This window comes from Cetorhinus maximus, chromosome 14 (assembly GCF_964194155.1).
Source record: "Cetorhinus maximus chromosome 14, sCetMax3.hap1.1, whole genome shotgun sequence".
NCBI lineage: Eukaryota > Metazoa > Chordata > Chondrichthyes > Lamniformes > Cetorhinidae > Cetorhinus > Cetorhinus maximus.
Genome location: NC_135892.1, coordinates 58,196,030 through 58,221,157, shown reverse-complemented (window position 1 = coordinate 58,221,157; position 25,128 = coordinate 58,196,030). Strand labels below are relative to the sequence as shown.

Sequence of the window (25,128 nt, the reverse complement as noted above, 5' to 3'; positions counted from 1 at the left end):
TCTGGGTGAGTGTGTGTGCGTGTGAGAGAGAGTGCGTGTGCGTCTGAGAGAGAGTGTGTGTCCGTGCGTGTGTGTGTGAGAGTGATTGTGTGTCTGTGCGTGTGTGTGTGTTTGTGTGTGAGAGTGTGTGCGTGTGTCTGTGTGTGAGAGAGAGTGTGTGTGTGTGTCTGTGTGTGAGAGAGAGAGAGAGTGTGTGTCTGTATGTGTGTGTCTACGTGTGAAAGAGACAGATTATGTCTGTGTGTGAGAGAGTGTGTGTCTGTGTGTGAGAGAGTGTGTGTCTGTGTGAGAGAGTGTGTGTCTGTGTGTGAGAGAGTGTGTGTGTCTGTGTGTGAGAGAGTGTGTGTCTGTGTGTGAGTGTGTGATTGTGTGTGTGAGTGTGTGTGCATGTGTGTGAGTCTGTGTGAGAGAGAGAGAGAGAGGGTGCCCGTGTGTGAGTGAGAGAGTGATTGTGTGAGTGTGTGTGTGTCTTTGTGTGTGTGTGTGAGAGAGAGAGTTGTGTGTGTGTGTGAGAGAGTGTGTGTGCGTGTGTGGGAGAGAGTTTGTGGGCAGGATTTTATGCGTCGGCAAGCAGGGATGGGGCCCGCTCGCCGACGAGTAAAATGATACGCGGTGACGTCGGGCGGAACTGCCGACGTCACCACGCCCCATTTAAATTTTCAGGAAGGCGGGGGGCGCAGCGAAATCAGCTGTGCGCCCACCGACCTGTCACTGGCCAACTGAGGCCATTGACAGGATCATTTAAACAATTAAAGGACCTGCCCGTCCAACCTTAAGGTTGGCGGGCAGGCCAGGAGCCCCGGCGCGAACTAGAAAAAGCATGAAACCTCATCCACGGGCGGGATGAGGTATCATGTAGCTTTTTAATAAAGTTTAATAAAGTTTATGGGAAAATTATGGACATGTCCCAACTCATGTGACATTGTCACATGAGGGGACATGTTAGGGAAATTTTACATTTTAGTTTTTAGGTTTTTAACATTTAGAGCCGATCTCCCTGAGGCAGCTAGCTGCTTTTTCGTGTGCATGCGCGGAAGAGCACACTCTCAATTTTGGGTTTTGGGAGCGCATAGCGCTTCTGTGCAGACGTCACTTTGGGTGGGCCACCCATGTAAAATGGCACCGCGCCTCCGGTCGGGAGTGCCGATTGGAAGCGTGTCTGTGTGCGCCCGCCCATCAACTTCCCTCCCGATGGGGGAAAAATTCAGTCCTGTGTGTGAGAGAGAGTGTATGTCTGTGTGTATTAGAGAATGTATGTCTGTGTATGAAAGTGTGTGTGTGTCTGTGCGTGTGTATCTGTGTGTGTGTGTGAGAGTTTGTGTGAAGATCATGAGTGTGTATCTGTGTGTATGTGTGAGAGTTTGTGTGTGAAGATCATGAGTGTGTATCTGTGTGTATGTGTGTCAGAGAGTGGGTGTCTGTGGGCGGAATTTTTAGGTTGGTGCGCAGGCGCGACCCGATTGGAGTCATCCCACGCTCGCACGATATTTTGGTTGGCAGACGCACGCAAAAGACAGAAGCACGCCTGCCGACAACTAAGGGACCAATTAGTGCAATTAAAGTTGTAATTGTCTCCAATTTTTCCTGGTCCGTTCACGGGCAGACGGGCGAATTGGCCAGGTGGAGTGTGAGAGTCTCTGTGTGTGAGTCTGTGTATGAGAGAGTGTGTGCGTGTGTGTCTTTGTGGGTGTGTGTGTCGGTGTGTGTGTATTTTAAGTCATTCATGGTTTGTGGGCTTCACTGGCTGTGCCAGCATTTATTACCCATTCCTAGTTGGCCTTGAGAAGGTGGTGGCGCTGCAGTCCATGTGGTGTAGGTATGCCCACAGGGCTGTTAGGAAGGGCATTCCAGAATTTTGACTCAACAACAGTGAAGGAACGGCAATATTTTTCCAAGTCAGGATGGTGAGTGACTTGGAGGGGAACTTCCAGGCGATGGTGTTCCCGTGTATCTCCTGCCCTTGTCCTTCTAGATGGTAGAGGTCGTGGGTTTGGAAGGTGCTGTCTAAGGAACCTTGGTGAATTCCTGCAATACATCTTGTAGATGGTACACACTGCTACTATTGTGCGAATGGAGTTTGTATGTGTATCTGCATGTGCGCGAGTGGAGTGTGTGTGCGTTTGTGCGAGCAGAGTGTGTGTGCATGTGTGCGAGCAGGGTCTGTATGCGCTCGAATTGTGGAGTCTGCGTGTCTGTGTGCGTGCATGTGTGCAAGCAGAGTCCACGTGCGAGCGGAGTCTGTATGCCTGGGTGTGAGCAAAGCCTGCGTGTGCATGAGCGGAGCCTGCATTTGTGTGTGCGTGTGAGTAAAGTCTGCGTGCAAGCAAAGTCTGTGTGGGTGTGTCTGTGTGAGTGTGTGGGTGAGAGTGAGAACCCTGAGACTGGAAGTGAGCCGGACACACACCCTTCTCCTCCTCCTGCTCCTCCCTCCTCAAAAATCTATCCGCAAAGCAGGCCAGGAGAGGAGGAAAACATAAGCCAAAAGACAACCTGCTTTGGATCTCCACCTTAGTGTGAATTCCGCCGAGGCCAGCACAGAATGTGTGCTGCCAGAGTGAACGCAAGGTCAGTGTTAGTTAAACCCAACTCCTTAGCTCAGTCCCAGTCCTCACCCCTTCCCTGGTGACCAGGGGCAGAATTTTTCAGTCGGCGTGCAGGGGCGGGCCCAACACGCCGATGCGTTACATGACGCACGATAACATCGGGCGTGCATCCTGACGTCATCGCGCAGTCCCACGATATTTCATTCGGCAGGCGCACACTGGAGGCGGCTGCGCGCCCACCAATATGTAAAAGGCCTATTAAGGCCATTAAGAAAGTAATTCATGTCATTAGTAACACTGCCCGTCCAACGGCGAAAAGCCCAAGCAACCTTAGCATTTTTTAGGAAACCTCATCCATGAGCGGGATAATGTTTCCTAAAGCTTTTATTAAATAAATAAATAAATTTTCATACATATAAAAACATTCCCATCTCATGTGACACATGAGGGGACATGTTCAAATACATTTTTAAACCTATTATTTAATTTTTTGAACATCAATTCAATCTCCATGCCTCAGGAAGATTGAAGCACTCTTTTGTGCGGCGCTGGCTCCAACTCTCCCTCCTCCCCCTGCCCGCACAGGTACCACTGAGCGCTACCAGTCGCGTCTTAGGCTGGGCGGGCCTTAATTGGCTCGCCTGTGTAAAATGGCGGCGTGGAGCCGATTGCAGGTGGCGATTGACTCTGCGCCCGCTCCCGCTGAGTCCGCCTGCCTTATGAAAAATTCTGCCCCAGGATTTGGAGCCTAGTCTGTCTCTCTAGCTCTGTTTTGAAAAGACAACAAAGGTTTTATTGGTTAACTCTGCTGCTTCGCACTTCATAATGATCATTTTTATTAATTACTCTTTTTTAATTATCAATTTATTGCGTTGACATTGATTTTTTTTAAAATTCATGTTTAATGTTGTGCCAAACCTTATCCTGTCAAAATTTGCTCATCATCCCCTTGAGTGAGAAAAAAATTGACATGTGGTTCCCCCACAAGAAAAGGTTGGACAAGCCTGTGCAAGGCTGTCTCATCTCTTTAATATGTCCCAGGTACACCCTTAGAATCTCTGCTACCTGCTATTACCAGGTTAATCATTGGACATCCCTGATACCCTGCAAACTTTGGCAGGGTCAGCAGTAGCAGTTCCTAGATGGCATAACTCAGCACTTCTGCCGCCAGCCCCTTGTCCCAGCAGGTTATTGGGACTATCTAATGTAAATTGTGTGTTAAGTCCAAAATTGACTTCAAAATGAAATTGAATGAGATTATCCTGCTTCAGGAGGTCTCACTTTGCTTCCCTTCACTGACAGATTGGGTTCTCTGATTCCAGGCCCAGCCTACATTTTCTCTACAATTACTAAATTGATGCAAAATAAAAGACTTTGCACATGGCATGAGAGTCAATATTTCAGATTTCAAATGTTCCTGATATCTGTCTTTCCTTGAAAGTTGACTGGCCTACTGCACGTTTCACAAACTTTCTAATTTTATTGGGAATGTCATAATTCAGTGTCCAGATGTTTCAAAGTTAATGAAGAACTAAATAGCTACAAGTGATTTTTAAGAAGTTCGATGCTGATTAGATTTCATGGAAGGATAATTCATTTGCCATTTTTAAGGGTTGTGGAAGCAATGAAGTGAAGTGATGAGTGCCATGGGGAAATGGTGAACAACTGAAGAAAGCCATAGAAGTGCCTTGGGAAAAATAGTGTTGGGTTCAAGGGAGGGGAAAAATTGCCTATGAATAGTACTGAATCTTAGAGATGCCACAACCCACCATCCCTAGAAGCTGAATTACCTGGAAAAACTCAGCAGGTCTGGCAGCATTGGCGGAGAAGAAAAGAGTCGACGTTTCGAGTCCTCATGACCCTTCAACAGAATTGAGTATAGTTAGGAGAGGGGTGAAATATAAGCTGGTTTAAGGTGGGGGGTGGGGGGGGGGGGGGGTGGAGAGAAGTTGAGGGTGGGGTGGTTGTAGGGACAAGCAAGCAGTGATAGGAGCAGATAATCAAAAGATGTCACAGACAAAAGGATCAAAGAGGTGTTGAAGGTGGTGATTTTATCTAAGAAAATGTGCTAATTAAGAATGGATGGCAGGATACTCAAGGTACAGCTCTAGTGGGGGTGGGGTGGAAAGACTGACAAGGTATTAGTTGTAGATTTAAAAATAATGGAAATAGGTAGGAAAAGAAAAATCTTTATAAATTATTGAAAAAAACAAAAGGGAGGGGGAAGAAACGGAGTGGGGATGGGGGGAGGGAGTTTAAGATCTAAAGTTGTTGAATTCAATATTCAGCCCGGAAGGCTGTAAAGTGCCTAGTCGGAAGATGAGGTGCTGTTCCTCCAGTTTGCGTTGGGCTTCACTGGAACAATGCAGCAAGCCAAGGACAGACATGTGGGCAAGAGAGCAGGGTGGAGTGTTAAAATGGCAAGCGACAGGGAGGTTTGGGTCTTTCTTGCGGACAGACCGCAGGTGTTCTGCAAAGCGGTCGCCCAGTTTACGTTTGGTCTCTCCAATGTAGAGGAGACCGCATTGGGAGCAACGAATGCAGTAGACTAACTAATCTCCACCCCTCCAGCATTTTCACATGGTCCATCTCTGACACTTCCCTTCCCTTCTTTGACCTCTGTCTCAATTTCTGATGATAGACTGTCCACCAATATCCATTACAAGCCTACCGACTCCCACAGCTACCTCGACTACAGCTCCTCACACCCTGCCTCCTGTAAGGACTCCATCCCATTCTCTCAGTTCCTTCGCCTCCGTCGCATCTGTTCTGATGACACTACCTTCAAAAACAGTTCCTCTGACATGTCCTCCTTCTCCCTTAACCGAGGTTTTCCACCCACGGTCGTTGACAGGGCCCTCAACCGTGTCCGGCCCATCTCCCGCGCATCCGCCCTCACGCCTTCTCCTCCCTCCCTCCCAGAAACATGATAGGGTCCCCCTTGTCCTCACTTATCACCCCACCAGCCTCCGCATTCAAAGGATCATCCTCCGCCATTTCCGCCAACTTCAGCATGATGCCACCACCAAACACATCTTCCCTTCACCCCCCCCGGTGGCATTCCGTAGGGATCATTGCCTCCGGGACACCCTGGCCAACTCCACCATCACCCTCTACTCCTCAACCCCCACCTATGGCACCTCCCCATGCCCACGCAAAAGATGCAACACCTGCCCCTTCACTTCCTCTCTCCTCACCGTCCAAGGGCCCAAACACTCCTTTCAAGTGAAGCAGCATTTCACTTGCATTTCTCCTAACTTAGTCTACTGCATTCGTTGCTCCCAATGTGGTCTCCTCTACATTGGAGAGACCAAACGCAAACTGGGCGACCGCTTTGCAGAACACCTGCGGTCTGTCCGCAAGAAAGACCCAAACCTCCCTGTCGCTTGCCATTTTAACACTCCACCCTTCTCTCTTGCCCACATGTCTGTCCTTGGCTTGCTGCATTGTTCCAGTGAAGCCCAACGCAAACTGGAGGAACAGCACCTCATCTTCCGACTAGGCACTTTACAGCCTTCCGGGCTGAATATTGAATTCAACAACTTTAGATCTTAAACTCCCTCCCCCCATCCCCACTCCGTTTCTTCCCCCTCCCTTTTGTTTTTTTCAATAATTTATATAGATTTTTCTTTTCCCACCTATTTCTATTATTTTTAAATCTACAACTAATACCTTGTCAGTCTTTCCACCCCACCCCCACTAGAGCTGTACCTTGAGTGTCCTGCCATCCATTCTTAATTAACACATTTTCTTAGATAAAATCACCACCTTCAACACCTCTTTGATCCTTTTGTCTGTGACATCTTTTGATTATCTGCTCCTATCACTGCTTGCTTGTCCCTACAACCACCCCACCCTTAACTTCTCTCCACCGCCCCCCCCCCCCCCACCCCCCACCTTAAACCAGCTTATATTTCACCCCTCTCCTAACTATACTCAGTTCTGTTGAAGTGTCATGAGGACTCGAAACGTCGACTCTTTTCTTCTCCGCCGATGCTGCCAGACCTGCTGAGTTTTTCCAGGTAATTCTGTTTTTGTTTTGGATTTCCAGCATCCGCAGTAGTTTTTTGTTTTTATCCCTAGAAGCTGTTGGCTGGCTCATCGCCAGCCATCCATTAATTGAACCATTTGTGTATTATGCACTGTGTTTCAAATGTGGGGATGGGAGTTGGCAAGTCACTGACTTTCGGAGCAGACTCCCACCCACCACCAAGGTAAGTAAAATTTAGCTCCTGGTGTCTGCACATGCGCAATTAAACACAGAAACATAGAAGTTGCAATCAGTGATCCAAGGGAATTACCACTCAGCCTCTCAGATTTTTCAATTTATATTCAATATAAATATTTGTTGCATATAAATATTTTTTATAAATCTTTGTTTATCTAGAGGGACAGTTACAAGTATTTAAGTAAAAATACTGTTTTAAAAGGTTATAGAGCTTTTTGTTGTAAACACTCAGAATTACATGTATTTGTAGTGTAAGGATTACTTTAGTGATCTTTGGCAGAGTGTAACATGCATCATTTCATTAGCATCGCTATCATATCGTGTATATTTCAAAAACAACTGATAGGCTTGGAACTTCCGCGAAGCGGCAATCATCATCGGATTGTTGCTCCGCTCGATCTTTTCCATGCCTAGACGCTGCTCCGTATTTCTTGCCCGGTCTTCTGAGCCTGGCTTCTCCAGAAATGTGGAGTGCAGTATCCATCAGTGAGATCTGACAAGATCACAAAGTGCTAATGAATGATACAGGTCTTCTTAATTAATCTAACTAGAAAGATCCTAAAGTTCTCCCATTTCAGCATCTGAGTACTCCACGATAATTTTTGAAGTTTTTGTCTCCATTAATCTTCCTGAAAATATATCCCAACTTTATATAAAGAAGAAATTCTGGTATCAATCTTAAATTTGACTGTTGTTTGTTTGAAATTATATCTCCCCAGTCCTGTGGCTTGAATCCTCATTTAAAATAATTTCCTGGATTTGTTTTTCCAGCTGCTATTTGACATTGCTTGATTAGAGCACACCCTTGTTGGAATTTAATGGAGGAAGTGGCCTGGCCCATCCCCCGGCTGAAAAGTCAGGAGCAAGCTCACCTCCATGTGGCCAGGACGCCCCAAGCTGATTTTAGGGCCATTAATTGGCTCGAGGCAGTCTTTTATTTCCATCTGGGAGGCAATCTCATCTCTAAGAGTTGCCAGCCAATCAAGTGACCAGCAGCTCTCAAGCCTCAGCAGTGCTGCCAGGAGACGTGGCCCTCTGCAATGACGAGCATCACTGGAGCTGGATTAGAAGGTGATTTGAAGGGCTCCACCGGACCCAAACTGGCAGACCCTGGCAAGGGAGGTGAGGGGCCAGGTTTTAAACAGTGGGTGTGGGGGAGCTTGGAGATGGAGGGGTAGTGTTGGGTAGCACTGTGGGGGCAGGCTTTGTTGGCACAAGATGCCTGAAAAGGAGGGACCTCCCAGCCCACAACAAGGCTGCCAGGGATTACCTAGCTGCCTTGCCATGTACTGTGGGATGCCCCTGCAGCTGGTAAAATACCAGTGGTGGTTGTAGGAGGCTCTTAAATGAATAAGAACCTCAACTGGCCCAAGGATAAACGGGTCACCTGATACGTCCCCTGCTGCTAGTAGATTACCAGTGGTGGCGGATGGGCGACAAGCATGGCACTCCCATCTTGCCACCCTATTTTATGTTTCTTCTGCTCCTGGGAAGGGCATAAAATTCCACTCCTCAAAACAGAGTTTTACATGGTAAACCATTATAATCTATTCTGCTGCATTACTGCCCTAGATATGAGAGACTAAATGAGTCAAGTAAAGAATGAAATACAAAAGATGATAATACCCATGGGCCAGAATGTTATGCTCCTGCCCCCCCCCCAGCAGGTTCTGAGGCGGGTGTGGGGAGCATGAAATTCCATGGATAAGATTCCCTCCGAGATCTTGGTCACCCCTGGTGGGGCGGGCAGGGCCTTGGAGGGGAAGCCTGCCCTTGACCCAATTAAGGCCCTTAAGTGACCACTTAATGGCCACTTAAGGGCCTTTTCCTGCCAGCCTCAATTTTTAGGCTGGCGTGCGGGCGAATGGCAAATCAGGGGGGTAAACCCTGAAACAAACAGAGTTCGATCTCAGGCTGGAAGGTGGGGTGGGTATGCGCCTGGGGGCACCTTCCCTTAAGGCCTGGTGACCTCTGGACTTCCCTTACCCCCCTCTCCACTGCTGGCCTATTCCCCGGGACTCCCCTCCCCCTGGCAACCCCAAAGGCCTTCCCTACCCTCCCCGTCTGGGACTCCTGACACTTACCTCTTCTCCAGTTCCCGGCACTTAGTTCCAAGCAGCTTCCTGCAGTGCCTCTTCTGGCCACTGCAGCGCTGTTCCAGAGGGACTGGAGAGTATCTGGCCAATCTGATTGACCGGCAGGTTTCCAACGTGGGACTTCCTCCCGGTGATGGGCCTTATGCTAATCAACACTTGTTAGAGCGTTAAAAATGGCATTGGGCCTGCTGGAGTCGGTGGGAATGTGTTCCCTACTGACTCTTTGTATGGCGGAGGCTCAGCCCCTGAAAATTCAGGCCATAAGCTCTTGAGAGACCTCTTACTACCCACCTTATTTATTGCCACCACTATCAACATCAAGGATTGCAATCTACTGTCTTCTTTCCTTTCCATTTGCTTCTGTCATTTATATGCAGCCTCCTACCCACAAAGATAGAAAAGGAAAATATATTGAAATAAGAAATATCAGAGGTAAACATGACCCAAGTGCCCAGACCATGAATCAAATTATATGAATATACAACAGCTCCGAAGGTGAGGTGAGAGTGACTATCCATTGCACCAAGGAGCCCTGGTAAAACTAAAGTCAGTGGGAATTAGGGAGAAAGCTATCTACTGGTTGGAGTCATACCTAGCATAAAGGAAAATGATTATGGTTGTTGAGGTAATCATCTCAGGTCCAGGACATCGCTGCAGGAGTTCCTCAGGGTAGTGTCCTAGAATCAACCATCTTCAGCTGCTTCACCAATGACCTTCCCTCCATCATAAGGTCAGAAGTGGGGGCTTTTGCTAATGATTGCACAATGTTCAGTACCATTCGTGACTTCTCTGATACTGAAGCAGCCCGTGTCCATATGCAGCAAGACCTGGCCAACATTCAGTCTTGGGCTGATAAGTGGTGTCATGTCCATAAGACATAAAAGAGATCATAAACTGTGTAAATGAAACCTTAATTTCTGCTCATTTAAAAATGGACTTTGCTGGTCCAAAAACATAGCTGCTATATTCACATGATTTGCAAGTTGGCTACAGTTCTGGAAACTTCCAACAGTAATTACATACAGGACAAAGCTGAACCCTCATCCTTGTACGATCCCACATATTCATTGTGTGGACCCATTACCAACAATGAAATAAGGGAGCAGCAGACGGTCTCTTTCCCCACCCTAGATTTACAGCAAAGAGAGAGTTATCAAAACTCATTCTACCTGTAATTGCCACCATCTGTCTCCTAAGGTGAGCAATAGATTTTGACCAGAGGCACAGAAACTGATTGTTAACCTGAAACTGACTCATCTATAGGCAACATCACATGATCTAAGATAAAAGCAAAATACTGCGGATGCTGGAATATCTGAAACAAAAAGAAAACATGCTGGAAAAACTCAGCGAGCCTAACAGCATTTGTGGAGAGAGAAAAAAAAGAGTTAACGTTTCGAGTCCTTATGACCCTCCTTCAGAGCTAAAGAGAAGTAAAAAATGTTTACTTCTCTCTAGCTCTGAAGAAGAATCATAAGGACTCGAAACATTAACTCTTTTTTTCTCTCCACAGATGCTGTTAGATCTGCTGAGTTTTTCCAGCATTTTCTGTTTTTGTATCACATGACCTAAACTCCTTTGACCTTTGGAAAGTTTAAATGTTACATTCCTGGACTCCCAGGGCAGTCTGCTGTTAACATCTAGCCTGTCAACACCAAAGCAGGATTCCAGGCTGACAACAAAGCCTGCATCAATTCTAAACCTCCTCAAAGCCTGGTTCTCTGGAAGATTCCTGCCATTGCCTGTAGAGTGAACCAAGTCTCTGTATAGCAACCTCATCTTGCTGTGTCATCACCAACTTTGAAAGAAGTCGGCAACTCTGGCTTTCAGCCAGCTGAACCTGCCTGAACTTTAACTCCAACACGAAGGAACCTTCACTAGACTCTGACATGTGAATTAATATCCATTTTTTTTTTGTTTTAAGTTATTCCTCGTTGTAAAATGATTTTCTTTCCTATCCACTGCTTATGTGCTTATGTGTGTGTGTATGTTGTTGTGGCGACCATCCCCTGAGTTTGAATGTGTGAATAAACAATATTTCTGATTTAACCCTAAAGAGAGTTTGCTGTGAGCTACTTTAAAAATCACAAACAAACAGTTTGGGGAAACATGGCACAGCCCATTTCAAAAATTAAAACACCTCTGCTTACGGACAGACGGCAAGAAAAATAAAGGATTTCAGTTTGCCTCTCTCCCCTGCCCATAACAGTGGCAAGTAACATTCACAAATGTCCGGCAAAGGCCATCTCCAACAAGTGAGAATCCAACCATTTCCCATCACATTCAATGGCATTGCTATCACTGAATCCCCCACTATGAACATCCTGGTTGGTTACTATTGACCAGAAACTGAACTGAACCAGCCATATAAATACTGTGGCTGCAAGAGCAGGTCAGAGCCTGTCCACCATTTACAAGGCATATGTCAGTAGTCTGATAGAAGACACTCCATTTTCCTGGATGAGTGCAGCTCTAACAACACCCAAGAGGCCCAATACCATCCAGGACAAAGCAGCCCGCTAGATTGGTACCCCAGCCACCACCTTAAACATTCACTGCCTCCACCAACAACACACAATGGCAGCAGTGTGTACCATCTACAAGATGCACTGCATTAACTCACAAAGGCTCCTTCAACAGCACCTTCCAAACCTGTGACCTCTACCACCTAGAAAGACAAGGGCAGCAGATGAATGGGAACACCACCCATCTGCAAGTTCCCCTACAAGCCACAGATCATCCTGACTTGGAACTATATTTCTATTTGTTCACTGTCACTGGGTCAAAATCCTGGAACTCCCTCCCTAATAGCACTGTGGGTGTATACCTACAATGCATGGGCTGCAGCAGCTCAAGAAGGCGTCTCACCCCCACCTTCTCAAATTAGCAGTGTACAATAAATGCTGGCCTCGCCAGAGACATCAACACCCTGTAAAAGAGTAAAAGAAAAGTATACAAGTGACCTTCAATTTGTTTGCAGCTGTCTAACTCAGGGCACGAGACAAATCAACATTAGACACTGACATCACAATTTACTTACTCTGCATGCTTACAGTGCATAAACTGCAGACCCTCACTAGCCCCCTTACAGTCAGGATGCATCATACGGTCTGCTCTGATGTGGCTGGAAGATTTCCAGCATCATTTTTAGAGCTTTGGGCTTCTGCTACGGAGCCAGATTTCACAGCCAGTGTGTTTGGTGCGCTGATGATATTACATGAACAATTGGGTAAATGCATTCTGATGGCAGCAATGCAGAATGTTCTGATAACCATGTCTGTCCCTTTAGAAAGTAGATAAACAAGTGTTAAAGGGCTGTGCATTGTCCCTTTGTAACTATTAATATATGTTGTAAGAAAGAACTCGCATTAAATCATATGTCCTTGACACATTCCAAAGCAATTTAAAACCAGAGATTACTATTAAGTATAATCATAGGTAGGCAATTTCTAGCAGCTAATTTGTGCATGACAAGGTTGCCCAAATATCAAATGATTGATGAGATAATCTGATTTCTGGTCGTTGAGGGGGGCTATATTGAACAGGACGTTTGGAGAACTCTCTGCTCTTCTTCAGTGACATATTGGCCCTGATTTTTCCATATCATTACGTCAACCAGTGTAACTTGGGCAGGCGAGTGAAGAAAATGCAGCAGAGTGCCAATCCACTGACTCCCTTCTACCCAGTATCATCTGTGGAATTTTGCACCAGAAGTGATTTTGGGTGTTTAATAGTTCTGCCCAACAGGATGCAAATGATGAGGTGATGTCATTTAACATATTTTCCTACTGTACTGCTACGGGTGCCAGTCCATATTATTTAATAACCGCATCTCTGGGATGGGATCATGGCAGGATCAGAGCAGTGATTGGGAACTGTGCTACATTTCTGGCAACGCAAAAGGGATGAGAAATATTTACCCTAATTTTTTTTTTAATGTTTTCTTCTGATGGTCAGCCTGCATAATAGAAATTTGTAGTGTGGTAAATAGTTGAATTGGCAGGCCTGTTTAGTGTTACCTTATAAGTGGTAATTCAACAATGAACTTTATAGATCATATATCATACAGAAGGAGTCTATTCCGTTCAATCATGTACTGAAATTTTCTACTTGCCATCTGTGGCAGGTGGGTTTTGTCCATTTGAGCACTCTAACCCTGACAGATTTTCAGTGTCACCCTCTTTTAAGTAATGTTGGTGGACAGAAATCCCAATTCTTGGATCGTGAAGGTAGAAAATAGCTGATGCAAAGCTTGCAGACTTGCAGCAACAGAGTGTGGCCAGACCCTCCCCTCCCGGAAGGCAAAATTAAAGTACATTTGTAAAAAATAAATTTGAAAGTACCAGGCTTCAGGAATGCAATTGATTGCCCAATTACATTTAACTACTCTCCTTCAGGGGAGTTTCATTTACGTATATCCTTGTCTGCCGTTACAACAATTTATGTTAGGAACACAGTAACATTCTTAATGTCCAGCATTGTTTTGGCATTTTAACCAGAAGTATGTCGTGTCAGTTTCCTGTTATTAATGTTATTTAAATATAGCTGCCAGTAGCTGTTTTAAATGCTTGCAATCACTTCTGATGGAAAATCCCATGAGGAGCAATGGGTTCTGGGGAGCCAGCAAATATCCCCTGTCTACCACAGTCACAACAGGAAAATTGTTCTAATTCAGTGGAAATTTTCTCCCTATCTCTAACCATTTGCTTCCATTTCTACATAAGTTACAGACTTTCTCATTTACCTTCCTGGAGCCATGTACAGAAGACTTGTAAGATACTGGAATTAACAGGAATGCTGGAACACTTGGGCAGACATAACTCATTTCATGGTCTCCAATCCAAACTTGAGTACCACTCACCCAAAAAGAGGTTGAAAATGTAATATAATGTCAGAAAATAAGGGTGGAATCTTGTGCCCTCCCCGTGGTGAGTTTAGTGGTAGTGGGAGGCATTTAATCATTTGGGAGGGTGGTGGGTGGGGGCCCTGTCACCTTCTTGCCTTCACCCCAATTAAGGCCAGCCTTTCTGCCCCACTATCATTTAGGCCCTTCACTTGGGCAATTAATGCCTTATCCTGCTGCTGCTGGCATTAGCCCAGTGCCAGGCAGGGGGCTTGCCACGTGGGGAGCACAACAAGCAAACCCTGGCATGTTTTATTGTGGGCTTCCGGGGCAGACCCTTGTTTAAAGGCACCCCTTACCTGATTGAGTGACCTGGCAAAGGGAAGGGGGACACCCCATTGAGAACCACGCCCCTGTCCTTGCTGCCGACCACCCTTCCCTGGTGGCCTCCTTGTCACCATCTCACCTGAGCCTGACTCTATCCTTGATCTGAAGCATCGGGTGGGTGTTGTACTGGCAGCAGCCACCACTCCTCTGTGCCGCTTCTGAGTACAGAAGAGCTTCTGACTTCTAATTGGCCGGAAGCTCTCAGTGGGTGTACTTCTGCACACACCACAGGGTCCCTGATCCTGGGAAAGGCCTGTCGCTGGCCTCTCAAGTGCCTGAGTCGCACAAGATGCGGAGCCTTCCCAGAGGAAAGGTGACGTCAGGCTTGCCGGCTCTGTAGTCAGCAGCCAAGACCCAAGTCACCTCCATAAGATTCCATTCCTAGGTTTCTAAGTCCTGCAAATGTAATTAATTCAATGTGAAATGTTTTAAGATGTTGCTAAGAGACTTGCAACCATGATTTTTTTCTTCATGTAGTGCACTTGCATTTTGATGTTTATGTTCAGGTCCCATTTGGTCAAGATAAAAATTCACATTCAACGGTAAAGCTTATGATTGCTATTTATTCAATAATGATTTAGTTCACTGAAAGTACTGAATCCAAATTAGAGTTTATCATAAATGTGAAGGAAATAATCTGTGCATGAAGGAGGGAGTTCTATTTGAGCATTTATGAGCTAAAGAGCTTTAAGTTGATTTTAATTCATTGACTGGAATTTTTACAGTCCTGCAGAGGTGGTTTTAGAGGCCTGGAGCTGCAAAAATTCTGAAAGAGAAGTGTTGGGCTGGTTCCCTGAGTAATTCCTGTCTCCATGCAGTTTTATTGGAGGCAGGCTCCCAGTAGCAATGGCTACCCGGCAGCGGCAGGTAGACAATTCAAGGAATTAAATGTGCAATTAGCCTCTATTTTGCCAGTGCAATTGAATTTTCCAAACATTGCATGGGTCCTACTTGGTCTCAGCAGCTTGTCAACTCAGAGGAAGTGAAATCACCTCAGTGAATCATCATTGCCTGCAACTGACAGGCATTCAGTTCGACAAAGCAGAAAAATGGCAAGGCTTCAGGCAGGGATAAATGAATTAACAAATTAATAAGAACCAAATAATAAGGAACAGGAACATATATAAATCCTGTCGGGAGAAGGGTGAAGGAGTTCACTAAGATGAACACAGATCGTAGAGAAACATAAGGGGATGAACAGAGGGTCTAAAGGAAGGACCTGTAAAAGCTAGATATAAAACACGACAGCAAGTTAGTATTTAGTAGTACAACAATAAGAAAGTAGGTGAAGAGATGTAAACAAAATAGAACCTGAGGATAAGCCCGAGATGGCTATTTATAATAAATAACTCCTTTCCTAATGAATGCCCATAGCTCTCCTTCAGTAACAATACTCCCCAAGTAGAACAAACTTGAGGATAGATTAGCTGGAAGCATGAGAAAAACTGAAGGGGATTAAATCAAATGATTTTCCATGAATAGGTTTCTTCTCCAAGAGTCGTGAGAGAGCCAAGAGCTGAGGGAGTGAAGCACCGGTGGTCTTTTTTGAGGGAGTCAATCATTACTTTGGGCAGAGGTTACACTGTACAGGCTGCCAATGTATCTTTAAATCTCGCGCTCACAAATTGTATTGCTAACCCCATTTCCCTATTTGAATGGTGAACAAAGAATCGGCTTGCTAATTGGCAAGCGGTGCTGGAGGGCCACCGTTGGCACGAGTGGGGTCAGAACTTGGAAGCGGTCCTGGCACTTGAGAATTTTATAAATCTGGAAGATTCCAGCCATTGTGTGCAGTTGACAGATGTACATTATAAAATAATGTTGTAAATAACAATAATTTTAAAGGGATTGCATTGAGTTACTCAAGGGGCATTTTAAAAAATCTTTTTAGCACCAATTTTGCTTCTTGAGAGGCATAAAACTAAGCTAATTGTCTTCAAATCAATTTGAGTGCCTATGCGTGTTGTTTTGTTAAATCATGGATGAAACCTGGACTTGTTTTTAATTAACAAATTTAACATGTATGAATATGATTTACTGGGTTAAAAGGGGATTGTTCAAAAGATAACTCCCCGTTTGGCAATGGTTCAATTAGGAATGTGATCTATGTAATCAGGGCAGTGAGAAAGGGTTTTCCACCTGTACACTAGAGTTGTCTCTAGAGATGTGTAATCAATTACAATGACAACTTGCTTTTATTAGGTGCCATTAATGTTATAAAATGTCCCAAGGCACTTTACAGGAGCAATTACAAACATAATTTGACATCAGGAGGCCACATGAAAAGATATTAGAAATAAAAACAGAAAATGCTGAAATACTCAGCAGGTCAGACAGCATTTGTGGAGAGGGAAAAACAGTGTTAACGTTCCAGGCCGATGACCTTTCATCAGAACTGGAAAAGATTAGAGAAGTAATAGGCTTTAAACAAATGAAAGGTGGGAGGATGGAAAAAAGGGAAGAACTGTGATAGGGTGTAAGGCAGGAGAGATTAAATATAGAAAGTGTTGTCTTCCAAGGTCAAAGGGTGCAGTAATGGGACAAGTAAAGAAGCAAAAAGATATATCTAGAGGGGAGTAGTAGAATGATGAACAGTTGCTGTCTGAAAGCAAAAATAAGAGGAAAACAAGAGGGTAAAACCAAAATCAGCAAAGAAAGTGGAAACAAAATGAGGGCAGAGGTTAGGGTCTGAAATTGTTGAACTCATTGTTAACTGAAGTGCAAAAGACTGTTGAGTGCCTAATTGAACAATGAGGTGCTGTTCCTCATGCTTGTGTTGAGCTTCATTTGACCACTGGAGGGAGCAAGGACAGAGAGGTCAGAATGAGAGCAAGGTGGAGAAGTAAAATGACAGTCAACTGGAAACTCAAAGTCATGCCTGTGGACTGAATGGAGGTGTCCTGTAGAACAGCCATCCAATCCGTGTTTGGTCTCCACAATGTGGAGCAGATTGCAATGTGAGCAACAATACAGCATACTAAATTTAAATTTTCAGGTAAGAGAGAGAGTGTGCCTCAAGATGGAGGGACCCTCTTTACAACTTTTTCAACTTTAAAAAAAAATCTCAGCAGTTGGGCCACCATTCTGGAGGGGAAACCTTGCAAAGTGTGGCCTCTGCCTGCAGCTAAAGCCAAACAGTTGGGGAGGGCCTCAAAACCTGCCTGGAGAGCTCCCCCACCACCCCACCCTCCACCAGGCCTGCCATTAAGAGACCGCCTCCATGGAGTTGGCTTAGGCCCTGACGCCTCTGAGAGCCCATGCCGACTTGAAAATTTCAGTTGGCCTCTCCCAATAGCTCTTAAGTGGCCTTTAACTAGCCCAGTTGGCTACCAGCCACTTGCGGGTGGATAGCTCTACAACTCCACATCTTGGCTCTAGGAAAATGACCCAGAAGTGAGATGCTGGAAAACCGGCCCGCAGACCAGTGGCGCAAATTTTTGTGCTTTCCCTACCTCTGTGCTTGCTCCCATCAAGGGCTAAAAATTCTGCTCAATGTTTCAGATCTCTGATCTTTCATCAGTCTCTCAGAGCTAGAAACAATTGCTAAGGAAGGCGATGTAGCTGTGAAAATGAGGTTTGGTTACCGGATCAAATATGAGAAGAAAATAGGAAACGGTGGGTGGAATTTAATCCTCCACTCCCCCCGCCAGTGAATTTGGGGATGGGCAGGAGGGTGCCGGGTAGAAACCATACCATCTTTTTGCCTCCGCTTGATTAAGTTCAGTGTTGGAAGGTTCTTGGACAGCCTTCGCACCTGGACACTAATTGAGTGCACTTAATGTCCTCATCCCCTTGCTGCTGGTATTCAACCAGCGGCAAGCGGGGGTCCTGGAGGTTGGGCTTTTGACGTCGGGGTGGTGGGGTCCATCATTCACAGACACTCAGTGTCTTATCAAGGGACCTGGCATCAGGAAAGGGGGAGCCAGCTGAAAGCTACCCTCTGCCCTTGCCTCCAACCTACCCCTCACCCCCTCATGCAACTCCATCCTGCCCTCACTCACCTTTGGCCACGGGTTCCTCATTAATCCTGGACTTCTGGTAGGTGCATTGATGGCAGCTTTGATATATGAGCTTTTAGCTGCCTTCAAAAGCTCTCCCCAGTAAGCGATTCTGTAGTGCTGAGTTTGTTTATTTAGCTGTCCTGGGGAATGTGAATTTGATGGCTTGGCTTCCTTCCAAAGCACTAATGGATTCTGTACTGCAGAGTTTGTTTATTTAGCTGTCTTGGGGAATGTGAATTTGATGGTTTTGACAGATTTATGAGCTCCTGAGGAGGATAATGATTTTTCAGTGTCTATTAAGTGATGTTTGTTTATTTTGAAAAATGAAGAGCTTTTCAATTACTTCCCAAATGTTAATATAGAGCTTGAGAATTCTGTTTATAAAGTGGATACTGGCTGAGTGCGTGAGGGTGGGGGTAAGGGGATAAGAACGATTTGGGTTTTATACTGATCTGAAAAACTTGGCTTATGCCTCTGGGAATGAAGGTGGACCTTTTAAACTGGCCGCTTTGACTTTGGCCCACCTCCGTCTCCACTTCTTGCAAGGGGTGAAAACCCCATCAGCCAGCACTGCAGAGACTGAGGCGGGATTGTGATGTTGGGAAAATCCCCAACTCTAAATTCCTGTCTCCATGATGGAAATCCAGCCCTCAGTGTCTCCCATTGCCTAAGTTCTACTTTGGGTGTACCTCTTATCGTTTAACTGTTCTATAATGTTTGTTTCTATTGCAGGTCCTAGATCCCTTCTCCGGCATCCCAAAATCCGGAAGGACCTGAAAACTGGGTCCTGCCCTGGAAAATACAATGCCCACCAGGCTTTGCTCCTCTTCATATCCGGGTCGTGGTGCACTGATCCCCTGCTCTTTGGGTCTGGGATTAACAGCAGAAGCTGGCCTGATCTGCCCCTCATCCCTTCCTTTCCTTACCCCAGTTGGGTCCAGCTCAGCGGAGAAATCATCCCAGCTTTAAGTTATCCTATTCCCTCCACCCAACCCAGCCCAAGACCCAAAACCCGGAAAATCCCCATATCCGGTACACCTCCAGACCTGAGCTTCCTGAATATGGGGTCCGGTACCTGTACATCTTTAACTATTTTAAGCATTCTTTCCCTGTCTGACAAGATTATTTTAATCATCTATCTATTTCCTGGGTTGGAATCTTCCGGTCAGCGTGCGGAGCCTGCCCCTGCACACAGACACGTAAAATGATGCACGGTGATGTCGGGCGTGCGTCCTGACGTCACCGCGCGTCATTCCAATCTTCAGTTCGGCGGGCGCACACCGGAGCCGTCTGTGCACCAGCCGAACTGTCAAAGGCCTGTTAAGGCCATTAAGTACCTAATTAAACTGATTACTTGGGCTGCCCGCCCAACCTTAAGGTTGGGGGGCAGGTGAAGAGCCCAGGCGGCCTTTGCATTTTTCATGGAACCTCATCCATGGGTGGGATGAGGTTTCATGAAGGGTTTATAATTTGAATAAAAATTTTTAATAAAATTCATAGACATGCCCCAGCTCATGTGACCCTGTCACAGGAGGGGACACATCCGAATAATTTTTTAAAACCTTTTTTTCAGTTTTTCACAATCAGATTAATCTCCCTGAGGCAGCTCTATGCCTCAGGGAGATTTCTGCACGCTTTCGCACACATGCGCGAATGAGCACGGGCCCTGACTCTCCCTCCTTCCCCGGCCTGCACAGGGAGGGCTGAGCACTTCCGGGTGCGCGTCACGCTGGGCAGGCCTTAATTGGCCTGCGCCGCCCGCGAATGGCTGCACACCCACCCGCGCTCGCTCCCACCCAGCCCACATGACGGGGAGAAAATTCTCCCTCTGTTCTTCTTTTAAATGGATTATGCATTTAACGATACATTGAGTGAGGTTTTAACTCTTTTAGAACCCACTTACACAGAATTAAGATTGGGTCCATTCATTCCTTTCCAACCTCTGTTTTAATTTAAATCTATTAAAATGCCTGGTTATCTTTAATTTATTTTCAGTTATGAAGAAGAACGAGAACCTGAAACATTAAGTTATCTTTTCTCTTCAAAGATGCTGATTGTTCTTTATACCTGATTGTATATTTCCAGGATTTTAAGTTTTTGTTTTAGATTTTCACCTGTACTTAGATTAGCCCTGATTTTACCCTGATGTGTTCACCGAGAGCAGCGTACATTTTTGTCAGATGCATATTTACACCCATCACAATTTCAAAGGAACAAAAATTCAAGTTGGGTGTATATTGGGTGTTCAACCTGTGTATACTGCACTCTCATTGACATGACAGGTTGAAATTAGGTCTGCTGTTCTTTTTAAAAATTGCTACATAGTAATCATAAGTTATATATATTTGGAAAGATTGAATGCATTTACAATTCAGTGAAACATTTCTTTTAGCCTAATATTAATAATGTTTTACCTTAGAGACAATATAAATTATGATTTATATTTATATGATTTAAATGATTTTGATTTTTATATAATTTTATGAATAAAAAATAATAAAGAGGGAGAAAATAAACTTTGAGGGTAAACTAGCAAGTAATATAAAAACAGACAGTAAGAGCTTCTTTAAATATATAAAAAGGAAGAGAGTGTCCAAAGTCAACATAGGCCCCTTAGAGAATGAAACTGGGGAAATAATAATGGGGAGCCAGGAAATGGCAGAGCAGTTGAATTAATACTTTGCATCAGTCTTCATGGTAGAAAACACAAATAGCATACCAAAAATATTAAATAATTAAAGGGCAAAAGTGGGGGAGGAAATAAATACAATAACTATCACTAGAGAAAAAGTACTAGGGAAACTAATGGGTTTAAAGGCCGATAAGTCCCCTGGACCTGATGGGTTGCATCTTAGGATATTAAAGGAAATAGCTGCAGAGATAGTGGATGCGCTGGTAGTAATCTTCCAAGAATCCTTAGATTCTGGAAAAGTCCCAGAAGATTGGAAAACTGCCAGTGTAACACCCTTATTCAAAAGGGAGGGAGACAAAAAACAGGTAACTATAGGCCAGTTAGCTTAACACCCGTCATTGGGAAAATGTTAAGAGTCAATTATAAAGGATGTAATAGCAGAGCATTTAGAAATGCATAATCTAATCAAGCAGAGTCAGCATGGCTCCATGAAGGGGAAATCATGCCTGACAAATTTATTAGAATTCTTTGAGGAGGTTACAAGCAGGATAGATAATGAGGAACCAGTTGCTGTAATATATTTGGATTTCCAAAAGATGTTCGATAAGGCACTACACATAAGCTTACCTAATAAGACAAGAGCCCATGGTGTTGGAGGTAGTATATTAGCATGGATAGAGGATTGGCTAACTAATAGAAGACAGAGAGTTGGGATAAGGGGGGCATTTTCAGGATGGTAACCTGTAACTAGTGGAGTGCCACAGGAGTCAGTGCTGGGGCCACAATTATTTACAATATATATTAATGACTTGGATGAGGGAAATGAATGTAATATTGCCAAGTTTGCGGATGACACAAAAATAGGTGGGAAGGCAAGTGGCGAGGATGACACAGAGTCCACAGAGGGATATAGACAGGTTATGTGAGTGGGCAAAAACTTGGCAGATGGAATATAATGTGGAAAAATGTGAAGTAAGGCACTTTGGCAGGAAGAATAGAAGAGCTCAACATTATTTAAATGGAGAAAGGCTGCAGAAAGCTGCAACACAGAGGAGTTTGGGGGTCTTTGTGCATTAATCCCAAAAAGCTAACGTACAAGTTCAATAGATAATAGGGAAGGCAAATGGGATGACCTTTATTTCAAAGGGAATGGAGTATAAAAATAGGGAAGTCTTGCTAAAACTAGCAAGACCACATTAGTTAGACCACTTCTAGTATACTGTGAACAATTTTGGTCCCCTTATCTAAGGAAAGATGTACTGGCATTGGAGGCAGTCCAGAGAAGGTTCACTAGGTTGATCCCGGGTATGGAGGGATTTTCTTATGAGGAGAGGTTGAGTAGGTTGGGCCTGTACTCTTTGGAGTATAGAAGAATGAGAGGCAACCTTATTGAAACATTTAAGATTCTCAGGGGGCTTGACAGGGTAGATGCTGGGAGGTTGTTTTCCCTTGTGGGAAGTCTAGGACTAGAGGGCATAACCCCAGAGTAAGGGGTCGTCCATTTAAGACAGAGATGAGGAAGAATTTCTTCTCTCAGACAGCAGTTAATTGATGGAATTCTTTACCACAGAGGGCTGTAGAGGCTGGGTCGTTAAGTATATTCAGGGCTGAGGTAGACATTTTTAGTCAGTAAGGGAATCAAAGGTTATGGGGAAAAGGCAGGAAAGTGGAGTTGAGGATTATCAGATCAGCCATGATCTCATTGAATGGCGGAGCAGACTCGATGGGCCAAATGGCCTACTTCTGCTCCTACATCTTTTGATCTTATGATTGTCCTGTAATGACAGTACCTCAGAAAAAAATGGAAATTAGTCTTTCCTTCTGAATTCAGGAATGATCTTGAAAATGTTTAAAAAAGGAAATATTCATTAAAGCAACTAAGTTTCAATGAACATATGATTATTTCAGGGTGCCGTACAAAAAGATCTTTACATTGTGATGTTTCATGTTTTCTTGCACACAGTTTGTGGAGCCTTGTTGACCATGCTCTTATTGCACGCTGTAACATGGAAGAGGCAGTACGCTGTGTTGCTTTCAGTAGTGATGGATCACAGCTTGCTCTAGGAATGAAGGATGGTTCATTTACTGTACTCAGAGTCAGGTAAGAAACATTTTCTTCATTACCTCCCACTAAAAGTAAAGAACGAATTGAACACAAATGAGATTCCATGGATGAATAAAGAAACAAGGGAACAATTGAGGGTTAGGAAAGAGGCATACATTAAGTACATAGAAAGCAGTGGCGTGCAGGATTACAGGAAATACAAAGACATTAGGAGAAACGTTTTTTTAAAAAACCAATTTGGGAGACAAAGAGAAACTATGAAATTGAATTATCAAGACCATAAAACAAAATAGTAAAATATTTTACAGACACATCAATAAAAAGAGGAAGACTGGTATGGGAATAGGATCATTAAAGGATAGATGGAATAATACCATGGGCGGGTGGAGAATAGTCAATACTGAAGATAAATAAAATACAGGAAGCCATTAATAAACTTGCAGAATTGGCAAATAATGGCAAATAAAATTCAACATAGATAAATATGAGGTAGTGCATTTTGGTAAGAAGAATAGGGAGGTCTTGGGATCTTGGTGTACAAATACATCAATCATTAAAAGTTTCTCCACAGGTTAGCAAGGTTATGAATAAGCAAATCAAGCACTAGGTTTGATTTTACAGAGATATAAAAGTAGGGAAGATATGCTAAACCTGTATTTGACCTTTGTTAGGCCATACTTAAAGTACTGTGTGCAGTTCTGGTTGCCATATTATAAAAAGGATATAGCGACAGTGGTGAGGATACAGAGAAGGTTTACAAGGATGATAGCAGAAATGTGTGGGTATACAATTCAGGAAAGGATTGACAGGCTAGTTCTCTTCTTTCTTGAGAAAAGAAGGCTGAGGAGTAATCTAACAGAAGTATTTAAAATTATGAAAGCGTTTGATTAAGTGAATTAGAGCGAGAGTATTTCCTTTTGTCGAAGAACATAACAAGAGATCACCAATATAGGATAGTCACTAACCAATCTAAGAGGGAACTAAGAAGAAACTTCACCCAAAGAATGATGAGAATGTGGAACTTGTTATCACAGGGAATGGTTGAAGTGCATTGAATAGATGCATTTAAGGGCAAATTAGACAAGCGTATGAGGGAGAAGGGTTACCATGGTAAATTTAGATGAGAAAAGATGGGAGGAAGCTCAAGGGGAGCATAAACACTGGCATGGACTGGTTGGGCTGAATGGCCTGTTTCTGTGCCATATATACTATGTAAACAAAAGAGCATCTTTGTAAAGGTCATTGATCTACCTGGTGTCAGTTACCTTTCCCTAACCCCCAGAATGTAACCCTGATCTATTGCTGGTGGTCATGGCAGGAGTGGTGGAAATCCTGGAACAGCATGGGATTGCCCCTAGTCATGGTTTCAAGCTGCCTCTGTGTCATTGTAGGTTTGGTCCTAAGAAGCACTTGCCTGACTCAGAGCATAATTTGTTGGGGATATTACAAGAGGCATAAATCCGATGGATCTGGGATTCATTCCACATATTATGCCCCTTGCTTACATTGAGCCCTAGTTCTGCAACCCATTTTCAGAATTTTTAGTCTATTCAATTTCTCTTTTAAATTTAAACTAGTTCATAAGAACAAAAGAAATGGAGCTGGACTAGGCCATTAGGCCCTTTGAGCCTGTTCCTCCATTCAACAAGATGGTTGATCAACATTACTGAGCTTCTACCTCAGCTCCACATTCATGCACCTTCCCCATATCCCTTAGAACCCAAGAATCTAGCGATCTCTGTTTTGGATACATTCAATGACCTAGCATCCACAGCCCTCCGGAGTAGAGAATTCCAAATACAACTCTTTGGGTGAAGAAATTTCACCTCATCTTGCTAAATAGCTGACCCCAGCCAGGGGAAACATTTTCTCAGCATCTCGTCAAGCCCCTTAAGAATTTTCTATATTTCAATTGGATCACCTCTCGTTCTTCTGAACTCCAGTTTATTTTATCTCTTGCCATAGGACAATGTTCTGATCTGATGAACCATTCTGATGAACCTTCTAATGACCCCTGTTGCTAATTCTCTAATAATAGACTCCAGCATTTTGCCTACCACTGATGCTAGTTCCCATTTCCTCTCTTCTTCCTTTTTTAAATAATGGAGTTATAGCTGTAACCTGCCAATTCTTGGGAGCTATTCTGGATTCTAAGGAATTCTGGAAGATCAAAACCAATGCATCCACTACCTCTACAGGTATCTCTTTTAAAAACATAGGATGAAATTCACCAGGTCCAGGGGATTTGTCAGCAATTAGTCCCATTAATCTCTCCTTTATCCTAATCACTGTCTCTTAATCTAGAGCAAGTAAGTTCTTCCTTACGTAAGGAG

The 25,128-nt window shown here is 44.3% G+C and overlaps 1 protein-coding gene across 1 annotated transcript in view; it reads left to right on the top strand.

Moving 5' to 3' along the window:
* Positions 1-25,128, top strand: part of LOC144689682 (echinoderm microtubule-associated protein-like 6) — a 693,547-nt gene that overhangs the window by 324,252 nt on the left and 344,167 nt on the right. Inside the window, exon 8 of the mRNA XM_078556972.1 lies at positions 22,694-22,831. Coding sequence (XP_078413098.1) covers positions 22,694-22,831 — 138 coding nt within the window. The remainder of the gene's footprint in view (positions 1-22,693; positions 22,832-25,128) is intronic.